At 39.6% G+C, this 20,375-nt stretch overlaps 1 protein-coding gene across 4 annotated transcripts in view; it reads left to right on the forward strand.

Moving 5' to 3' along the window:
* The window catches only part of JMJD1C (jumonji domain containing 1C), a 171,949-nt gene that overhangs the window by 55,347 nt on the left and 96,227 nt on the right, over positions 1 to 20,375 (forward strand). For all 4 annotated transcript variants that reach the window (XM_087768112.1, XM_087768104.1, XM_087768106.1 and 1 more), the window contains exon 2: positions 1,076 to 1,240. In XM_087768112.1, the coding sequence (XP_087624238.1) occupies positions 1,076 to 1,240 (165 nt within the window). The remainder of the gene's footprint in view (positions 1 to 1,075; positions 1,241 to 20,375) is intronic.

A 20,375-nucleotide genomic window follows, 5' to 3' on the forward strand; every position in this document is an offset into this window, starting at 1 on the left:
GTTCTCAGAAGCAGATAGAGGAAGAAACTCCAGTTTCAGAAGTTGCCTTGGGTGTGGCTGGGAGCTGAAATTCAGGAGGGTAGCAAAGCATCTTCCCTTCTTCTCCAGCTTGTGTGACAAGCAGTGATTTTTTTTTTTTTTATAATGCCAGCTGTTTTTTCTTAGGAATTTTCTCATAATTTGGAAAAGAAAACAATTGATTATGTTGATTTAAAAAAAAAAAATCTGTAATTTTGAAATGTAGTGGGTTTAGAAGAGTTTCTGTTTGCTAATGCACATAGCTTTTTGGATAGCTTTTTGGCTCCGAGTTCCCTCTTTCCTTTACAAGAGGACACAAAAGGTTTGGCGTATTTAGCTTAGTGAATGCAGCTGAGGGAGGGTATGGTTGTTCTCTAAGAATGTGTTGGGGAGAACTGTATAACCTACAAGACAGGGATGGCACAAGATCAAATAGTTGCAAACTGGCTCCAAATCAATGTAGCTGGAAACAAAAAGTGTGTCGTTGGTGGCCGCGCCCCCCCCCCCCCCCCCCCCCCCCCAAGCAGGATTCCAGAAGGACGGAAATGGCAAGCAACTGAGCTGCTTCTGTTAGGTTCTGTGTTTTGGCCTTGCTTGTAGTAGCAGGGTCTGCAGGCTCAGGATGTCCTTTCTGGTTCTGTTCCAAATGGCTTTTTTTTCTTGAAGCAGTGTTTCTTTGGTTGGTTTGTATTATATGACAAGTATTTGAACTGAGAATGAGAAGTATTCTTAAAACTTACAGCTGTATGTATTACTTGAATGATACTAGTAAATACTTAGTGTTCTGCTTTTCATTCATGAGATAAGATACCCAATGTTAACAGTAATGTTTTAGCAAATGTAACCCTCCTCTCTTCAGCACAAATGCACTGCCAAGGAAAATGTCTTCTGTGGTGCAGGAACTGATCATATAATTTAAATACTGTAACAGTAAAACGGGTAATGTTAAGCTCATGCATTAAATTTTAAAGCACATGCTTTCAAAAGCGCATGTAGATGCACACATGCTGCATATATGTAATAATGTATGTCCATTCCTGTTCTTAAATTTCCCCAGGTATATGTGGAATTTGATGACCTTGAATGGGAAAAGCGAGAATGGGTTAAAGTTTATGAAGATTTTGCAACCTTCTTGGTGGAGTACCAGCTGGTCTGGGCGAAAAGAAAGGATCCAAGCCAGACTCAGGGATCAAAGATCAAGCAAATTCAATGGCCTGCATTGGTAAGATACTTGAGCAATTGCATTTACTAAACTATTTTAATCTCTTTCATTCTGTTCTTCTTAGGAAACTGTCTAGGTTACTTAAGTGGTGGTGGAAAGTGGTGAGTACGGAGCGGGAGGAGGAGGAGGGTAAGAAAAGGATAAGAAAATACTGATAAAGCATGTTTGTGTTGAAAGGGTGGGAGTGATGTGATAATAATCACGCATATTCCTTTTTGAATCAACTTAGAGCACGGCAAAACTAGTGTCTGAGTGACATAATAGAACTAGTGGCACTTTACACTTTACTACACATGTGGCACAAAGCATCTTACAAATATGAACTTACCAGCAACACATCTTACTGCTCTATGGAGGATTGAAACTAAGGTGAAAAATAAACCCTTAAGTTTCTGATGCCTTCTTTGTGGGAGTTGAGTGTATCTAGAATTCAGGTCAGAGTTCAGAAAGGTGAGAAAAATGAACAAAGATCAATAAAGCAAATGATAATTGCTTGCTTGTTTTATGAGATGATACTTGTGACTCTTGTTCTTTCTGGATCAATGCCCAAACATTAAAGCTGCCGAGAGAACTGCTAGGAGGTTGTGTCCGTTTTCGACATGCCTTTAGATAGACCTGATGAATACTAAGGATCTGATGAGAGAATCTAATAAGCAATAAACATGTATTCCTTTTTTCTCCAAAGAAACAAGTAGTGCTCTCAAAGTCTTCAGAAGAGCGAAATACATATGAGATTTCAGGAACCTACTATATTGGATGTTTTTGCTTTGTAGAGAATTGGGGAAGATTTCTCACAGACTGGCAGGTGAAAGGGAGCTCCAACAAATTTGTCAAAATGGTGAAGGGAAGTCTTAGATATATTTGATATTAAGCTTAGTATCTGTAACTTCAGTCTTGGGTTTCTAGAAATTTTTAGTTGTAATGAATTTAGATGATGGTATTTTTTTTTTCTCTCTGGACTTCAGCTGTATCTGTGTTTCATTTAAATATTTCCTTTGTATTCTCATATCTCAACTTGATGGACTTTCTGAAATGCTGTCGCATGATTATTTTTCTGGAGCTGTGGTTGGAACAGTCATGCTGAAGGTCATGAAGCAGGCTGTTCAAGAAAGCTTAGTGGTAGAAGAGATGCATGGATGGTTTAGGATGGACTTACCTCCTCTTCAGTTAATATTCCTACTTGACTCACCTTGTTTGTTTGTGCTAATGTGCTTGAGTAAAACAAGGGACTTTCTGGATGTACAGGCTGTCTTGTATATTTACTTGTACGGGCAAATTTTCTGTTTTATGTTAGTGTATCCTTGAGCAAGGATTTTTAGTTTTAGCCAGTCACGTCATTTGCTCTTTGAAGTCATGGTTCTCTCCTTGATTGAAATGGGTATTTTAAAATCTGTTAGCAACTTAGAACTTAGTATCCAAGTACTCTGCTATTTTACATGCTTTTAATCTCGCCCTCTAGGACAGAGATCCTTCTTGTGTTTAGAAGGGGTGTATTTCTGGAAAGTATTCTAGTCTGGCTGCTGATCCTGTCCCCAAGTTAAAAGTATGTCTTTGTTTGCTAATGTGTGAAAATGTTTTAGTTGCACCTTTCTCTCAGTAGAGACTTTTTTTCAAACTTGTGCTCATCCAGCAGAAGGCAGAAACATTTTTTTTCCCTTCCATCTCCATCTTATCAATTTTTTTATTCTTGTTTTAATGTTTATGTTCTTGAGGTAGCTGATAGGTGTGAGAAGGAAGGTTTGCAAAAGATCCATCTCCTGCATTTACAATTAAAAAATTGAAATCATATAGTCCAAAGTGGGGCTCAAATAGCTTGTCGGGTCACAGTTTCCAGATGTTAAAGATGACAAGTTCTCAGCATTTGTACTTGGCCTGCCTACAAATGTTCTAGCAATTGTTTTCTGAGTCAAAGCCTCCAGTCATCCCTTCCAGAAAATCTGTATTTGAGGGAAAGTGTGGATACAGGATATTAACTCTAGTTAGAGCAGATTCCTTCCATAGAGACCTCCCAAAGTTCTGCTCTGTGTAGCTATACTGAGCATGCCAGGCCTTGGGGAACAGGGAGAGTGCTCAAATTGCCGTAATACTTTTGGGGTTTGTTTTCAGGCTATCTGAACACTCTGCTGTAGTGGGGTGGATGACCTCTATGAAGGCTTGAGGGTTTTTTTTGGTCAAAACAAGACTTATTAAAAATAGGAAAGCAATGGAAAATTGATTTGCCGAACAGCAATGGGAATATCTGCGCTTTTATGTGAAATCCTGAGTGTGGATGTGATAATGCACACTTTTTGGAAAAGTTGAGTCTTGCTGTAGTTATTAAAGGAAAAGTGTCAATCTTTCCCATGCATGCGAACTATATTTAAAAAAAAATCATTCATGTACTTGGCTATCTTGTCTTCGTATTAAATACCAAAATAAAAGTTTCTGGTACAACTTTATTTCAGATGCTAACATGTATGCAACAAAGCAATATTTAAGTATATTTTATGTAGTAGTTCTACAGGAGCTTTGCCTTTAGTGGAGTGAATGGAAGGTGCTTGTTTTAGATGGTTATCACTACCTGTTCTTCTCTTCTTTGATCAACATACTCTATATTTACTGTATGGTATTCAAACCTGATCAGAAGACAAGGTCTGTAATTTCCTGTGGGACTTTCTATGGGCAGTCATCAGTCTAGTATCTGTGTACTTCATAATTACTGATTTCTTTTATTACTCAATTGTGTGATACGATGTAATCTCCACTTTATAGATGAAACTGTTAGAATGCGAGTTGGTCACAATTGTTTGCTGTTTTTAAATGCCTGAATGCCTGTGGTATAGCTGTTACTGAAAGCGCAGTGTCCACTGACCTTGTGTAGCTGTGCTTTAAGATTTTAGGCTCTTAGGTCAGGTGCTGAGAAAGTGAGGAAATGAGTAGTATTACTTCTTTCTCCTTGTTTAGAAACTTGGTTACAGAGGAAGGATAGATTATCCCCTGAACTCAGTTTCTCCCATGATGAGGTTATCTTTTCTTTTAGTAGAGTTCCTGCCTCATTCACGCAGAAGGTGAAAAGTTGACCATAAATGAGTCTGGAGTCCTACTGGCAGCAACATGCTTCATCGTATCAGGGTCACTCTGATGTTGACTAGATACCTGTTTCTGGGCCACTGCAAATCTGTGAAAGAGAGAGAAGTGTAGTGCCTCAGCTTGTTCATGCTGTAATTAAATGCTTTTCCTTCTTGTGAGATGATTTTCTGGAAAGAGTGGAGAACTTCTTGGCTGCCTAGCTGACTGCTATAATTGGAAATGACCCTGCATGTGGGGTATTTACAAGCATAGAAGAAAAGACTCAAGAAGCATAAAGAAATGGCAATGGTGATAAGTGATGTCAGCGTAAATGTAGCCTGGATATTAGGGAAGAGAGTGTTTGGTATACAACACTTGTTTACCTCAAGTAACGGAGATGCTTTACAGATGTCAGTGCAGAAGAAAACTTCTTGTTCAAAGAGGCAGCATAGGAAAAAATGAAAGTATGGATTTTGAAAACTTAAGAAGTGTAGATAGTGGAAATGAGTAGTATGTCTTTCTACATAAAGGGATTAAGAAAAGTAGCCTAGATAAGGTGTTAAATGGAAGGCATCAGCTTAATTTGGTAAACAAGGCGGGGGTGTCACAAAGATACAAAAAGAAGAGAGTGATGGGCTCAAAGTAATGGGCTAGGAGAATTACCAGTACTTCAAAAATGAGGCAAAATTGGTTTTTGAATTCCTCAGGAAACAACTTTAAAGCAATTGAGATGATGGATAAAAATTCTTGATCTGAGGGTAGATAAGGATAGTTGTATTTTAGGGGGAGTAAATTAATCTCCCTGATGTAGAAATAGTTTGGGTACTAGGATGGTAGCGATCAGTGATAAAATCATGCCAATGATACAGTTCAGTCTGAAGTCTTAGGAGTATGATGGTATCCCCTTAGCAGCCAAGAAGGGAGATGGAAGTAAGTATGTGGGCAGGGTGACAAATTGGAGCAAAAGTTTTAATGTGGACAGAATAGAATGCTTCTCTGAGCTGTCACTTTGAATTTAATTACTGTCTCTCTAATTGAATATTAAAATATCTAGAAATAAAGTGTAGAGGGAGAAAAAGAGAAGACTAAGGACAGAAGCCGCTAGAGACATTTTAGAGAATAATAGAATAATGTGGAAGAAAAGTTTAAGGTGATAGACTAACTAGGAGAGGACACCATGGTAGAAACTTAGATAGCAGTTCACTTTTTTAAGAGCATCAATTTTATATATTTAAGGTATAGGAAGGTGTGGACTGAGTGCCTTAATTTTGTTTGGGAAGAGGGTTTTGGAAACTTCACTAATGTACTGAAATAAAAATTTATCATTGACGGTCTACAGATAGAAATAAAAGAAAGAAATTTAAGATGGGCATTTTAAGGGGCATGTTCCATCAGCTTGGAAAGAAAATAATGGAAGAAGGGTAGTTGAAAATGCAATTAAGATTATAGGCATTTAAGATGGATAGATTATGCCAAGTTTGTACTTTCAGGAAAAGGACCTAGGAGAATACAAGAGGTTGGAAAGAAAAGGATTGGAATTGGAGATAGGGAAAAGTGAATGCATTGAATGGGAGCGCGCATGAGAAACTTCGGCTCTTGCAACAAGAAAGGAAGGGACAGACTATTGTAGAACAGGGGAAGGAAAAGTATTATCTTATTTTGGCCTTTTCCTTTTGGAAGAAACTGGCGGTCTTGTGCAGGGTAGGTGTCAGAGGAGGAAACAGTATGACTCAGTCTAATGTGATGAAAAAAAAACAGGACTGGGGAATGGTACATTTAGCTGGCAGGGCAGAGCTGGGTGCTTGGGAAGGCTACATACAGCATGGGTGACGGGTCGGGGGGTTTGTGTGTTCTACTGGGTATGGTTTGTTTTGTAAAGTATGTGTTGCCTGTTGTTATACCTGTAAATAAAAGGGCTGCTTGTGAATTCAGTATGTATTCTATATAATAAATCAGAAGAATCCATACTAATTCTCTGTTGGTTTGAATATGGAGACAGTGCTTTGCTAGCTTTACAGTACTGACCTTGTCAAACACCAGATTTGCCCTATGGTGTCAACTAATAAAAAGGTCTGCAATAACTGTATCACTTCCAGTTTCAGTGCTGGCATACAGCAAGAACTCGTTCTCCTGCAATTGCATGTTTCTGAAGAGTATGTATATAAAAACTAAAATATGTTTCATGAGGAGATCCTGAATATGCTTGTCTCCTAAGGTAGGGTAGCTGCAGGAGCAACTGAGTCTCCCCCCACCCGCTCCCCCCCCAGGAGGGGGGGAAAAAAAAAAAAAAAGAGTGTGTGTCTGTTTGCCTGTCTCTTTTTCTTGGAACAAGTGAAGTCATTGCTAAACCAGTGGCTTGAGAACAATCTTTCCTGGGACTCTGTCCAGGGCTCTGCAAGAATACAGAGCTTTAGCCAGGCTTATAACAAAACCAGGGACAAAGAGTGGGTCTTCGTTGGCAATGACTAACTCTTTTCCACTGTGAGAATCTGGAGCTGATTTATGGTGGATAGTGCCAGTGGCACCTGTGGGACTGTGGGCCTTCAGTCTGACCATCATGCTAATGAGGAGGTTGTCTTGCAAAAGAATGAGATGAGGTTTGTTCTGGGTGGTAGTGGATGTGTTTATTCTGGTTAGATGTGAATGAACCCATATGTTCATGTGCTGACTGCATGTTAGGGTACTTGGTGGTAAAGTATAAGAGTAGAAGTGTTCATGGACATGTGGAGGATAGACTTGTCCTCTGACCTTATGTAGCCTTTCCCCCCTCCCTCCCTGCCCCTCTGTCCCAGCTGTCAACTGCAGAATTCTTTTGCTTGTCCACATTCTGCTTCAGCTGGCTTGATTGTATTGGATTATAAAGCAAATACTTATAAAGTGCCAGTTTATTGGCATTTGTGTCACTATTAAAGAAGAAAGTGTACAGATTGAAGAACAAGCTTCTATAGAGCTTCCAGAGATTCTTGAGACAAATCAAATTCTTTATTTTTGGCATGATGATGGAAAGTAGAACAGGTCCCTTGTTCATTCCTGTTTATACCGTGACGCACTACCACTTTTTCATTCTCTCAAGGATTTGTTTTCTTCCTTGTCTTGATGGTCTAATTTTAGCATTTCTGAGTAAGTTTCTCTTTTATAGGTTGGTCCCATGGATCAGACTGATCCCCTTCAAAGTCGGGAGTTTCTGTAGATACTGCTAACGTTCCCCCTGCATATTCAGTTACTTCACTGCAGCCTGTTCTCCTCCCTCTGCACAATGAAAAATAGAGGTGTACACTGCCAGATACTGCGATTAAATCCTCAGCAGACACTCAAAATACTCTAGCAGTAAAAAGAAATAAGTTCACAAAGGATTACTGTGTATATGGAAAGCAAGGCAGAGAGAAGACTCAGTCTCCTGAGTCCTAAAAATAACTTTGAGGATATTTCATATTTGAAGGGAGGAAGTGCTGTAGCTTCCAGGAAAAACAATCAAAAACCAATAGTGGATTTTTTCAGCTTCTCCATTCCCTGCATCAGAATTCTAGTGCTTGTGTACCTTGCTAATCAGGGGTAAAGATGAGATACACATAACAGAGGAGAAAATGGTTGGAAACTGTCAGCTTCTTGGAAAAGATTTAAGACACTTTAGAGCTTGGGGAACAGAAAATTTAAGTAACTGACTCAGCAGAGCATAAATGACCTGATTTTTGCTGCATTGTGAAAGACAGTAACATGCAGAAACAGCACTTGGAGATGGTTCAAAGATTATTTTGCTGGAGAGTACGTTACTGTAATATTCCCACAGAACATAAACGTCTCAAGCAGTACCACATCCCGCCTGTGTACTTTGGCACTTGCTTTTTTTAAACTACTGCTTACTGGGAGCCACTGCTTTCCACACAGCATTCTAAGCAGAGGCCATTACCTTCCCAGGACATGCCCCAAATGAACAGCAATAAACTGAAATCTGCCTCCCCAGATGCTCCCTTGTGAAATATGGGTGTTGTCCTGTGGCTTCCCGCTCTGGAAATGAGTGACGGAGTGGAAAGCCTCACTGCAGTGCTGACTTGGATGTGGCCCTGGTACTTTCTGTGCACTTTACACTACTGCATTGTTCCAAAGTCTTTTGTCTCAAGGTGTTATCTAATGGCAAGCTTGTACTTAATTTTTGGTTTTTACTTTCTTCTTGTTAAACTTGCACTTCTAAGCAATGGAGACCCTTTTTATTTGAAAGGGTTTAGTTTTGTAAAAGCATGCTTCCATATATAAAATTCATCATATATTTTTTGTAGTGAAGTGCTATGCCTAGAATTGTTTTTAATGTCGAATTCATTTACAGGAGTGCTAGAATTCCAAACAAAATAGAGTATTTTCTAGACCTTAGCCTTAAAATAACAGTAAGCACAAGTCATTTTGATGATACGGGCCTGGGAGTTGCCATTTGGGCAGCTCCTCTAGAGAAAGCTGCTTTAGTATGTCACAGCATCCTGGAGGTCTCGGTACTTCAGGTTCTTTCCTGCTGGTAAAGCATTTCTCCTTATTCTCCAAGGATTATGCAAATTAACCAGATATTGTTTAGCGTCCTTCAGCTGCAACACTGCACAGGACTCCCAGTTGAGTGGGTGTCTGTCACTTGCACATGTTCAAAAGACAGATAGCAATGAAATGCTGGTAATAATTTGTATGTGTTTCTGTAAAAGATAGATATAAAGCTTCTCGGAGTTCCATATCGAAGCTAGGCAGTTGAAGCAGACCAGAGCAGCCACAGTTGCAGGGAGCTCAGTGCAAGATAACTGCTTGGATATTGATTTTTATAACTGCTGCTGAAACCTATATTGGTTCAGTATATGGTTATATTCCTGTTGATACCCTAGTCAACTAGATCAAAGTTAGTGTAGGTGTATCTGAACTGCATTCATACTTCCAGCTTCAGTGTTGACCTACTCCACAGCTTCATCAGGTATAAAAGCAAAGAGCTATGCTGGGTCCTGTGGAATTGACTGGGAAGTCCTAAGTCTGATTTTTTTTTTTTTTCTCATAGCATTTATGAGAACAAATTTTCCATTTGTGCTGAAGAAAACAAATTACTTTGTAGCTCTCTAGATCATCTGAACTTCTTCAATGAACTAGAAGGATCAGCACAACTTTGGAGATACAGTGGTGAGCAGAATATAGGCGCATGGATGCAGTTGGTTATTTCAGCACAGTATTTTGGAAATTCAGCTTCCAGAGCTTGGGCTTTGGAAGAATGACTGAATGCATGCGGTGCCTTTTGTGTACCTCTATCAGTCTGGTCACTCACAGTCTGTTTGCTGTTTATATAAAGTATGACTTACAAATATATACATTTTATATATGTGTATATATGTACGGGTATGTATTTATAGATGTGTGTGTATATAGAGTTATACACACAAATATGTTTTTCTCTCTATATATTAAAAACATTTAAAAAAAAGCTCCTGACCTATACCTGTTGAGAGGCTGTACAGTGAGGGAAGGATGTCAGCGTGGTACTTGTCCTCCATCTGAATGGTGGCTGTCCAGAATGAGGAAAGCTGTGCCAGAAGTCTTCCATCCACAATCAACTGCTCAGTGTTTTTCTTGTGATGGTGGGGAGGAGCAGCTGGGCTTTACACCTGTCAAATCCACTTGGCAGCTAATTTCGAAAACCACCCACTGTTAAAATCTCCACTGCTGCTTCTGTGCATTAATGACTTGTCAGCTGTGCAGTACTGAAGCACTGCTCTCTTCATGCTGACTTGAGTAAGATGAGTTATGGAAGGCGTAATTAGAGTTTTATGAGTTTCTTGTTCTTCTTTCCCAGAATTCCAGCAGCTTCTTCTGGATTTCATCGTGAATCCCGTGATGTGTTGTATGAAGTCTCAATATCCACCTTAAACCTATAGCAGCATGGAGAACCCACCCAAAATGTGAAGCACGTTTTCTGAAAAAGTATTTCAGTAGTTTACATGTTACTGTTTGGATACACGTGGCCTTGTGGGAATAGAGTCTGTTCTCCTACAGCTGAGACATAGGAGTTTCAGGTGAAATTGATGTCTGGATGAAGTCAAAATGTTGCAGTTGGGGCCACACACTGTGATTTGCTAGGTTAGGGTGAAAGTTCTGCATTTTGCAAAGTACTGAAAATCTGAAGGAAGCTTTTTTGATGGCACTAAGAAAGCATATACTTCAGCTCCACCTAAATTTTGGTTATTGGCATGTAAACAAGGTGATTGTTGCTTCTAAGGTCTCCTTTTCTATGGAGTGACTCCAGAGAGCATTTTTGTCATGTCATGATTGCATCACGGTATTTTAGCTTCTCAGTCTACCACAGAACCGGCGCCCATGAAACAATACTCTCTTGATTTCTGGGAATTTCTGGTAGCGCTTTACTTTTTTACAGCAGTAGCAGCAGGTCTTGTCACTGGGTATGATCTTTCACAATTTTGAATAAGTTGAATAAGTGATGGTGGGGGATCTTGTGTTGCTAGATTCAAAAAGAGACTTGACAACATGGATTGGGGAGAAGACACAGAGGAAGACTTTAGTCCTTTGGGCCCTTGTGGTGTGGAAAAGGATGTTAATATTTGGGATAACAAGGAAATTGAACTGAAAAAAAGGGTCGTTTCTTCACTTCATGGGGCGAATGTGTTATTCGTGTCACTGGTTAGGCTCTTGGGAGGAAAAGGTTGTCTCTTTTATGTGATTTTCACAAAGCCTGGGGGGGGGGGGGGGGGGGCGGGTCTCACCTCTGCAGCCCAGAATTGGAGCTCAGTAGTGCTATGGTCGTAATTTTTAAAGTGCTTCTGCTTTGCAAACAGGTTAAAAACAAAACAAAAACCTAACTTCCTTTCAGCTCAATCTGTTACGGATGTGGTTGCACACTGAATTTAACCAATCTCTCACTGATGCTGAAAGGGACAGTGCTACTACCTGCCCTTTTTGATACTTTGGCTTAAAACCCCCTCAATTTCAGTTAGGTTCGCAAGCTCTGTCTCCTAAGGTGTGTACACACACTCATGCGCGCCCCCCCTCCCCCCCCCCCCAATATTCTGTTATAGTTTACACTAAGCTCTTGTGAACTAAGCAGGGATATATGTGAGAATTAAGTGCTATTGTTTATTACTATTATGTATTGTCTGTACTTGGATAGTATTGATCACTTCTGTTTTATTAAATATTTTGATTTCATTCTGTCATTCTCTGCTCTCAGGGCTCTGCATTTGAAAAAGAGTTTGAAATGAGATCTCGGTAGTTAGCTACCATTAACAGAAACTTCTTTTGCTGGCAGATGTTGCAGGCCTTCAGTTACACTAAAACAGACTAAATCAAGTACTTGGAGCAACAGATTGTCTTTTTTTTTTTCTTTGTCATAGCTGCTAGAGCATTATAAATGGGCTCTTGCATGATACATTTATCATAAGCAATCTGTTCTACTCTATGGCAGTTTCTTGAGGACCACGAAAAGTCAAATGTCCACAGTAACCTCATAGACTGCTTAAGTTGTTCTAGCAATGATTGGATGTTGTACATCTAGTATGCTTACTTCTTAAATTTATCTTAATTTCTAAGGAGAAAACTGAACATAGGAAAGAAGTTCAGGAACAGCCTGTCAGCTTCAGGTATTTAACCTGCATGAGGAGGCTAGCTGGGATAGAATCTATGTTTTATAGCTTTAGTGTCCTAAAATTTCTGGTAACTTCATTTTTTGACAAAGCGACTAGCATCCTTATTTTCTGAAAAAAACAAACTCTTGAGTAGTAAAACTAGTATGTCTTCTATTCCTGGCTTCACTGTCATAACAGCAGTGTCCTGAAGTACTTGCCAGTTCCTTTCAGGTGCGTGTTTGTATGGGAACACGTGTTACTTTCTGAATTTGATGTTGCAGCATTTATGTTGACAAGGATTTCACCAGCGTTTCTGAAGCCCTTCTCAGATTTGGTGGCTCTGCATGTGCCCCAGCTGGCCAGGAGGAACAGAAGCGTTGGTTGGCCGCAGGTCGTGCCACTCATGAAGAGAAGAATTAAGATGCAATTAGGCAATAACCACAGGCTAATTGGAATTGTGAGGGAGTATTGACGGGGAGAGAAGGAAGCTGCTGAAGGCACAGGTTTGTTTCTTCTGCTGAACAGTTTTCTTCTCTTTTTTTTGTAATAAAAGAAAAAGAATACAGTTTTTATTTTACATGCCGCATCCAATTGCCTGCAGTGGGTTCAAAATCCATTCTCCCTGTGAGCACACAGAGGCCAGGGCTGGGAGCATATTGTTTTACTACTTCCTTTCTCGTACCCTCGGATTAACATCCTTCCAGCTGCTGGCCAAATCAGGAAGTTGAGTCAAGGGCTAGAAATGGCAAATGCACTTTCAACGACTTCTTAAAAGAAAAAGCAAAAACTTAAACTGAAAACGTTTGTGTTTCTCTTTGCAATGTGTGTCCTGTTAGGATGATGTCAGTCTTAGGCAAATGATGAACAACACTGAAACCGTTTAATTTTTTGAAATTCATCAGGTATTGAGAAACAACCACTTTGTTTTATCTGTGGTTTTACAACACTTCTGCTTTTCTACCCTCTGCTGCGTGGAATATTCACATAAATGGGGGAAGGACATACAGTGAAACTTAGTTTTATGTTTGACGTTGTTTCTTCCTATCTCATCTGCTCTTCCTTGCAGTAAAGCTTGAGGTTACTTTAACAATAGTTATTGATTATTCTTTAAGATACTTTATCTTTAGTGTGCGTTGCATGTTTAAAGCGTTATTACATAGAATATCTTTAATACTGGAAAGTGAATCAATGTCAAGAACTGTAAATTTAGGGCTATATCAAGTCTTTAGGAACCAAAACAATTTCAGAAAAGTATTCATTAGACTGACTTTATAAGCAATCAAAATAGTCTACTATTGATTAGGGAATGGGTCTTTGAAAATAATATCCTTTAGCAGTGATTAATATTTTACTAGAGAAACATGGCTGACCTCATCTAACCCTGAATAAGTCTGACTTCTTATTTACAGATAGGTGAATTATTAACACAATTAACGATATAGTGTTTATTTTTTGTCTACTGACTGTCATAGGGTCTGCATCAGTCATGGGTAGAAAAAAGTATTTTATCAAGCTTTTTGGTCTCCTATTAGCTGCTTTTGTGTTCCTTTTTGATTACTTTATGGAAAAGACTTGGTCCATTAGTTAAGCAGTTGTTAGAAATTTACATGAAACCTCTCAATATTCAATTTTTGAACAGAATTGGTCGAGAAAAAAATGAACTATTCTTATGTATAATGCATAACTCTTGACCGAGTATTTTAATTTTAAATTTCTCATCAGTTTTGAGTCTAAGACATTGGGTAAGTACCTTATTTCTGTTAATAAATGATGCAGAAATTTCTGTTCATGGCTTTAGTTTCAGATGGCTTTGAAAAATTCTTACATATTTCATTGAAGGGCTTTGCTGGGATATTAAATACATATTCTGAATTGCTACAAACTGTATTAGTACCATCACAATAGGAGTAAAATACTGATTTGTAGGGCTGACTGAATGGATGCCTTTGGAATCACTGAAACGTTTAGCTGAATCCTGAAATGAGCCGAATAGTACTTCTTATTGTTGGTTGATGAATTTAGCTATTTCGAAAGTATAATAATAAAGCTATATTAATACGAATACAACCAAAATCCATTTATGCGTTTTATAGAAATTTTTTACATTAATTTTACATTTAAGACTATAACTGGCTTTCTAGAGAACAATGTTCCTATGTATTTTGGTGTCTTTGCCTGGAATAGGCTGCATTTGTTCTAACACCAGGCTCAAGCCTTTTGGTTTTGGTATTTCTATTTGTCCAGGTATGGTGTTGCTTATAGTACTTTTACTATTCTAAATTACAATGCTTTTAGTACTCATAGTACTAAAAGTATTCTAAATGATTAATAAATTTTTTTTATTGCTTTTAAATTTAAAGCCAACTTCTCTTTCATATCATGATTATCTAAAGTACTACAGAAATGCCAGGGTGTATCTTTGTAGCTTACAGAAATACTAGTTTGAAGATGCACCAAAACACATTCCCTTTCGGGAATCTCGTTAGTAGTGGATTGTACGTGATTGTAGTGTACATGAAGAGTTCTTGACACCTCTGTAAACAGCAGCTACAAGTTTGCCAGGATCAGATCCATACTGAAGTTTGAGGCAAGATGCTTATAGTTTTAATTTTGAAGACTGGGCAGCACCTCTGGCTTTCAGAGTGTCTCCTTCTGTAGATTACCTAGGACAGACCTAATCGATACTGTTTTACTTTTTGAGTAAGAAGCATTTACAAGGTGGTTTGAGAGCTGGTAAGGAATTTGCTACTGATCCTTTATTGGCAAGTAGAGTGATAGGTATTTGTGCACAGTCGTCTTCTAAGACTCATGGTGCAATTAATTCATATGGGGAGAATGAGAAATATTTGGGGCCATTTATTGATGATTGTGGGAGCATTAAATTAAGTCAGAGAAGTCTTCTGGAACTTTGTCACATTGGAAATAATGTAAAACTAAAATGAAATCACTGTACATTTTATTTATGAAGTACTTAGGGCTTTATGGATGTTATCCTACTTCCTAGTAAGATACTATCTTCTGTCCTGTGGAAAAGAAGCAGTTATGGGTTTTAGATTGCATCAGAATTTATTTGTAGCGAACTGACTTCTGTCAGGCATCACCTAGACAGACAGAATTGTATGAACCTCTGCTGGGCGCCGTCAAGTTTGCTGGTGAAGGTACCTGCAGACAGCAGCAGTATCTGATTAGTCAAGACTGGTGCAGTCCTAGCAGAATAATGTGTTCGACTTGATTTGCAGGTGAAGGGATTGCAGATGATTTTGATAAGCCTGACCAGTATGTGTAGTGCATGGAGAACCTGCTGTGACTCTTCACTTCTTTTCCTTCCCCTCCAAAATGTGATCAGGTAGAAACGCAGCTCTGCCGTCTGTCTGAATGTGCAGCAATTTGTGTTTCCTTTAGACGTGCATAATCTCAGATGACCTTTTCTTAAGGAAGATTTTATGCAGTTTTCCACATGCTCTCGTATTAAGTCTTGATCTTCTGTCCTTTACATATATAACCTATATCTTGGCAGTTAATCTGCATATATAAGCGCTGTGGTATTCATACTAGTAGAAGGTTATGCTTATGGGGGGCTTGATGGCATTCGTAACTGATCATATGGTTTTTCTGTGACGAGCTATTTTCCTGTGTTCTGTCAAAATACCCAGTGAACTGTGATTAATCATATTTTGGCACATGGCTCTGAAATTACTGCCATTGCCGTAGAATGTCGATTTTGACATCTTTGGCTGCTGCAATTGCACAGTCTTTTAATGATAGACGTACTTGGAGTTCCTTCAGTGCAAATGACATTATTGGCACACAAGAGATTATATTTTAGATAATTTATTAGAATAACCACTGTACCTTTTATTAGGCCTTCTAAACCCTCCTCTGAATATCTAACCTAAGCTTCCGTTCAAAGTGGCAATATGACCAATGCTATCTCCTTAAACATTAGAAATGCATATACCAACAAATGAAAGCAGGAAAGGTGAATGTTCCACACCTCCAGGCAGGGGAGGTTAATACTAGTGGATGTCATTTGACTGGTTCTGTATCTGCTTGCCTTTTGGTAATACGGTGTATGACATCTTACCTACCAAGAGAATTAGAAAACTGTAAGTCGTTCTGTGCCTGCCTGCCTGCCCCAGGTCTTTGTGTTATTTTAAGACAATTTTGGGTAGAAGGGGAGACAGACTGGCTTTTTCCCTGGTTTTACAGGATTCTAAACACTTCCTTTTATATATTAATGGTATTTTAACATATACTTTAGTATATGTATTTATACTGTGGCACTGATGTTTGTTGTTTTTTGTTTGTTTGTTTTAATTTAAGTAATTTAATTGTATAAAGAAAGTACAGGTCTGTTACTTAGTTGTTGGCACAGTAAGACTATGAAAGGTAGTCAATAGTTAGTTACTTTCTCTTGGGGAAATGTTTTTCTTTAACATACATGGACCTTTTTCACTGGTTTTAACCAGGGTCTTAGCATATACATTGTGAGTTTAAAGCATTAGCTGCAGTTTGCTTTCTCAGCACTGTTTCAATATAGTTCTTTCAACTAATATAATCCAGATTTTTGCTGGTTGCCTTTAGAGTTTGTCTTTGACAAGAACTAAAAAATCTGTTCATTTTCATAAGTGAGAGATGAAGATGGGAGATAACAGGAAAGTCATTGCAAGATTTATAAAACACAGTAAATTCTGAATAATGTTGTTATGTTGGCCAGCAATAACGTTTTGACTATCAAAAGTAAATGGAGAAAACCCAGTAACTGTTCATATCGAATTTCTTGTGGAAAATAAGCCATTAGGCCAAAGCAGATACTTGCTTCTCTCTTGAAATTCTGTTTTCAACCACGATCCAAAACTGTGAGGAGCCAAAGAATATTGGTAACCATGTATGCAGGTAAAAACAGTAATGTTAATTTATCAGAAACTGAGTCTTATTTTCCATTTCGAAGGTAGACGTGAGAATGTGGGTATGAACTACCCACAAATTAACTGTAATAAGTAAGGCTAATAATTTTTTTTTTAAAGCAATGTTATCTTCAAACAGCCTTTCCATCAGAGTAGTGGAAATAAGAAGTTAAAAAAATCCATATGTAAAATGATTTTCAATCTTGTATGTTTTCAACTGTTGTAATTGCAGACAAAACTTGTGTTCTCTTTGTTCTTTACATTTTACTGCTCATTGAACTGTCTTGCAGGTTTGTCACCCTCTTGAGGGATGAGCTTGCAAGTGGGAGCAGTTGTAGAGTGGGGGAAATAACGTAGTTCCTGACTGCGACCAAGTGATGAAATTCATCAGCAAAAATGTCATCTTTATGCTGTATGTGGAGAAAGGCCAGAATTTCCACCACATGGACTCAGTAGTGCTCTGCTTTGAGATTAACGGGGCAGTTTACAGATCTGAGTTGTTTCTCGAGACTCATGCAATCAACGATTTGCAGCCTGTGAATAGTTCTAGGCTCAGCTTGCAACCATGAAGGCTGGAAATAGAATTTTATTAATAAGTCATTCTCTGGAGTAGTTTTGTGGCAGGAGGTGAGTTCAGTTGTGATTTCTTATGATCCCTAGGCATAGAAATAGTAAAGAAGACACCCCCTCCCTACCCCCCACCCTGATTTTGTCTGATTTCCAATTTTGATAAGATTTTAGCAGTCATGCAAAAATTTGGCTATACGTTACTCTATAATTCCTCTTCTGTCTACTGGGATTGCTGCTCAGCCGAGAAAGGAGGATTCAGTCGCTTCTTCCTTTGCTTCCAGGATGTGCTGCTTCTTTTGAAAAAGGAGGTTGTATCTCGCTGTTTGAAAGGAGATACCATCAGTAATGGGATAGATGTGAAAGCAGTAGAGTTGTCTACTTGAACTGCTCGTATTTGGTTCCAAGCTATGACTGGTGCCTGGTTTAATTCTCCGCTACTGTTTGATAACAGTGCAAGCAATCTTGGTGCTTCTAGAGCTGTCTGAGGGGCTTGTGTTGGGACTGAGACTGCTGGCAGGGGAAAAAAGGCAATTGGGAATTCATCAGTAAAGAACAAAAAAAAACCTTGGGTGTGAGGGGAACCGGGGAAAGAATGCAGACATCACAGTGCAGTTGTGCTGTTTACCATTTCTTCTGGTTGTTTTGATTGTTTTTCTCCTGTTTCAGCATCAACTTTTGTTTGTCTAGATTGAATTTGTTAGCATCTAAGACTCAGTCTCCAGCAGCTGCTAGTTCACTCTTTTCCTGCCTGTAGCCAGAACGAGGTATATACTAAAACAGCTTTTTCAGGCAAGTGACTGCCAGAATGTAAGGTCGTCATCTACCAAATTCAGAGAACTGTTGCAGGAGCTCACTGGTGTCAAAAGGGGGAGTCTTTGTTCTCCCTGTCCTCCGCAAGAAGAGACTGAAGGTGGTTCAAATGATTCTGCTCTTTCACCAGAGCACATAGATCCCACTTGCTGAGATAAATAGAATCATAGAATATCTGGTGGTAGCTGTTGTCTCTGTTTTACCTTTGAAAGGAGGATTACTGCTGCCACAGAAGATGGCAGATCAGAATGGGATGGAGTCCAGTGGGTTTTTCCTTTTGCTCCTTTGTAGTGATGTTTTCATGCTGTCATTTTTGCCATTCTTGGAGGAAAGGATGGGAGAGAATCCCTTGCCTTGATTCTGGGTGAGGTGTTGAATAGAGGAGTGGGTACTGAAAGGAGTATGTATGTTTGTTTGTCTAGAGTCCCAGATTACCAGTGACGTACTTGTACAGCTTTCATCAGAGCTCTCGGAAGAAAAACTGAAAGCGGGAAACCCGCCACGCTACTTCTGCGTAACAGATTAAGGAACTGGGGTAGTGGTCACAGACAGAACAATGTTACCGTTTCACAAATTCTTCGTAATATAATCTGGGTTTGAGGTCCCTTTTCTGCGATGCCTACAAATTCCTCGCTTCGGACACGTATGATGCTGAAGGGATACACTTGTTCAGCTCCGTTCTCTTCATCATCAGTTCTGTTCCTCATTTTGCTAGGTCTTGTGCAAGGTTCCATTTCACAAGACTGATGACTGTAGGGAGGTCATCTTGGCCGGATTGGAGATGTTCTCCATGTAATATAGAGAAGGCTTTTCATTCCCAGTATTTCCTAACCCTTTAGGAACTGAGCAGTGAGCTGCACAACCTCTTCTTAAGTGGTTTTAGAATAGGCTAACCAGATTTCTGAAGAAATTCACAGATGTATATAACAATCTTGTGATGAGTTTCTTCCTGTGGCCATAAGAGATAAAAGGTCCTCTGGACCATGCTTTTGAATCCTGTGCCGGTAGTGCAATTTGCCAGGGCAGTGTGTAGAACATGCTCTTTGAGGTCGGGCACAGGGCTTAGAGTACGTTTAGACACCTCGTCCTCTGCCACCTCCTGATTGCTAGAGCTTTGTCTTAAAACCAAAGGTTTCTCACTAGCTTCAAATCTCCCTTCTCAAAGCACTGCCCTTGTGAGAACTCCACCGTCTGCTGAGAATTCAGCTTTAGTAACCTTAATTTTGTAAAGAAACTTGAAACCATGATAGTCTAGACAAAAAAAACTCAGACATTACAAATGTAGACACAACGTGTCAATGTGCCATTTGTTCCTTCTCTCTCTTTCCCTTTACAGTTCCTGAGAGCCATTTGGTATTTGTTCAGTGTCCTGGATCCTCAATCCCCTCTTGTGCTGTTCAGCTGTGTTTTTGTGGTGCTGGTACCTGCCGTGTGCGTAGGGTGCGTGCCCCTTATATAGCTGTGCTTTCCATGTCAGTCAGTCCAGGGACAGTGGACCGAGAGCTTTGCATTTTCTGTTGAGTACAGGATTGTTAACAACGGAATACCTCCTTTAAGTAGTCTTTGTTATCCTCAGAGGACAGGATGTTTCCGTTGTTCACTCACTCTCCACAGCTCCCTTTTTGAAGTTGAACGCCATGTTCCAATATTGCCTGTACGTGGCCAGTCACAGCAGTTCACAGGACGCAGCGTATGCAGCTGTCTCCAGAAGATGCTTCACTAAAGTGAAGCAGTGCACATTTACATGAGACAGCTTGTGTTCAGTCACCTGACAAGGGTGCAATCTCCATGGCTAAAATGCAGGCCTTTCCCATGTCTGCTGATGTGCCTTTGTTGCAGCTTTGCTGTCTGGCTAGTAACAAAGCTGCTGGAGGGCCTTCAGCGAAAGGAAGTGGGTTGTGGCTGCTTGAACCACTCTCCTATCCTGTCCCTACGCAGCTGGAGAGGCTGGCACTCTCGCTTGCTCTGAGTCACGGGTGACTTATTCTGTGATGCTCTCAGGTATCCCAGGATGGGAGCTGACTCCTCACAAAATCCCATTCGGGGCTGGTGGTGCAGTCCCCAATGTGCTGTGCTCTGACATGTCACAGGAATGAGTTATAGCTCTGGCAGGAGCATTCACTGGACCTTCTAAGAGCTTGATTATTACCACAAAGCTCATCATGCTCCTGTGACGCTGAACGCCACATTTAAGCCTCTTGTTCATCT

This window comes from Nipponia nippon, unplaced genomic scaffold (assembly GCF_047370975.1).
Source record: "Nipponia nippon isolate SJK-2023a ecotype South Korea unplaced genomic scaffold, ASM4737097v1 scaffold_3, whole genome shotgun sequence".
Taxonomy (NCBI): domain Eukaryota; kingdom Metazoa; phylum Chordata; class Aves; order Pelecaniformes; family Threskiornithidae; genus Nipponia; species Nipponia nippon.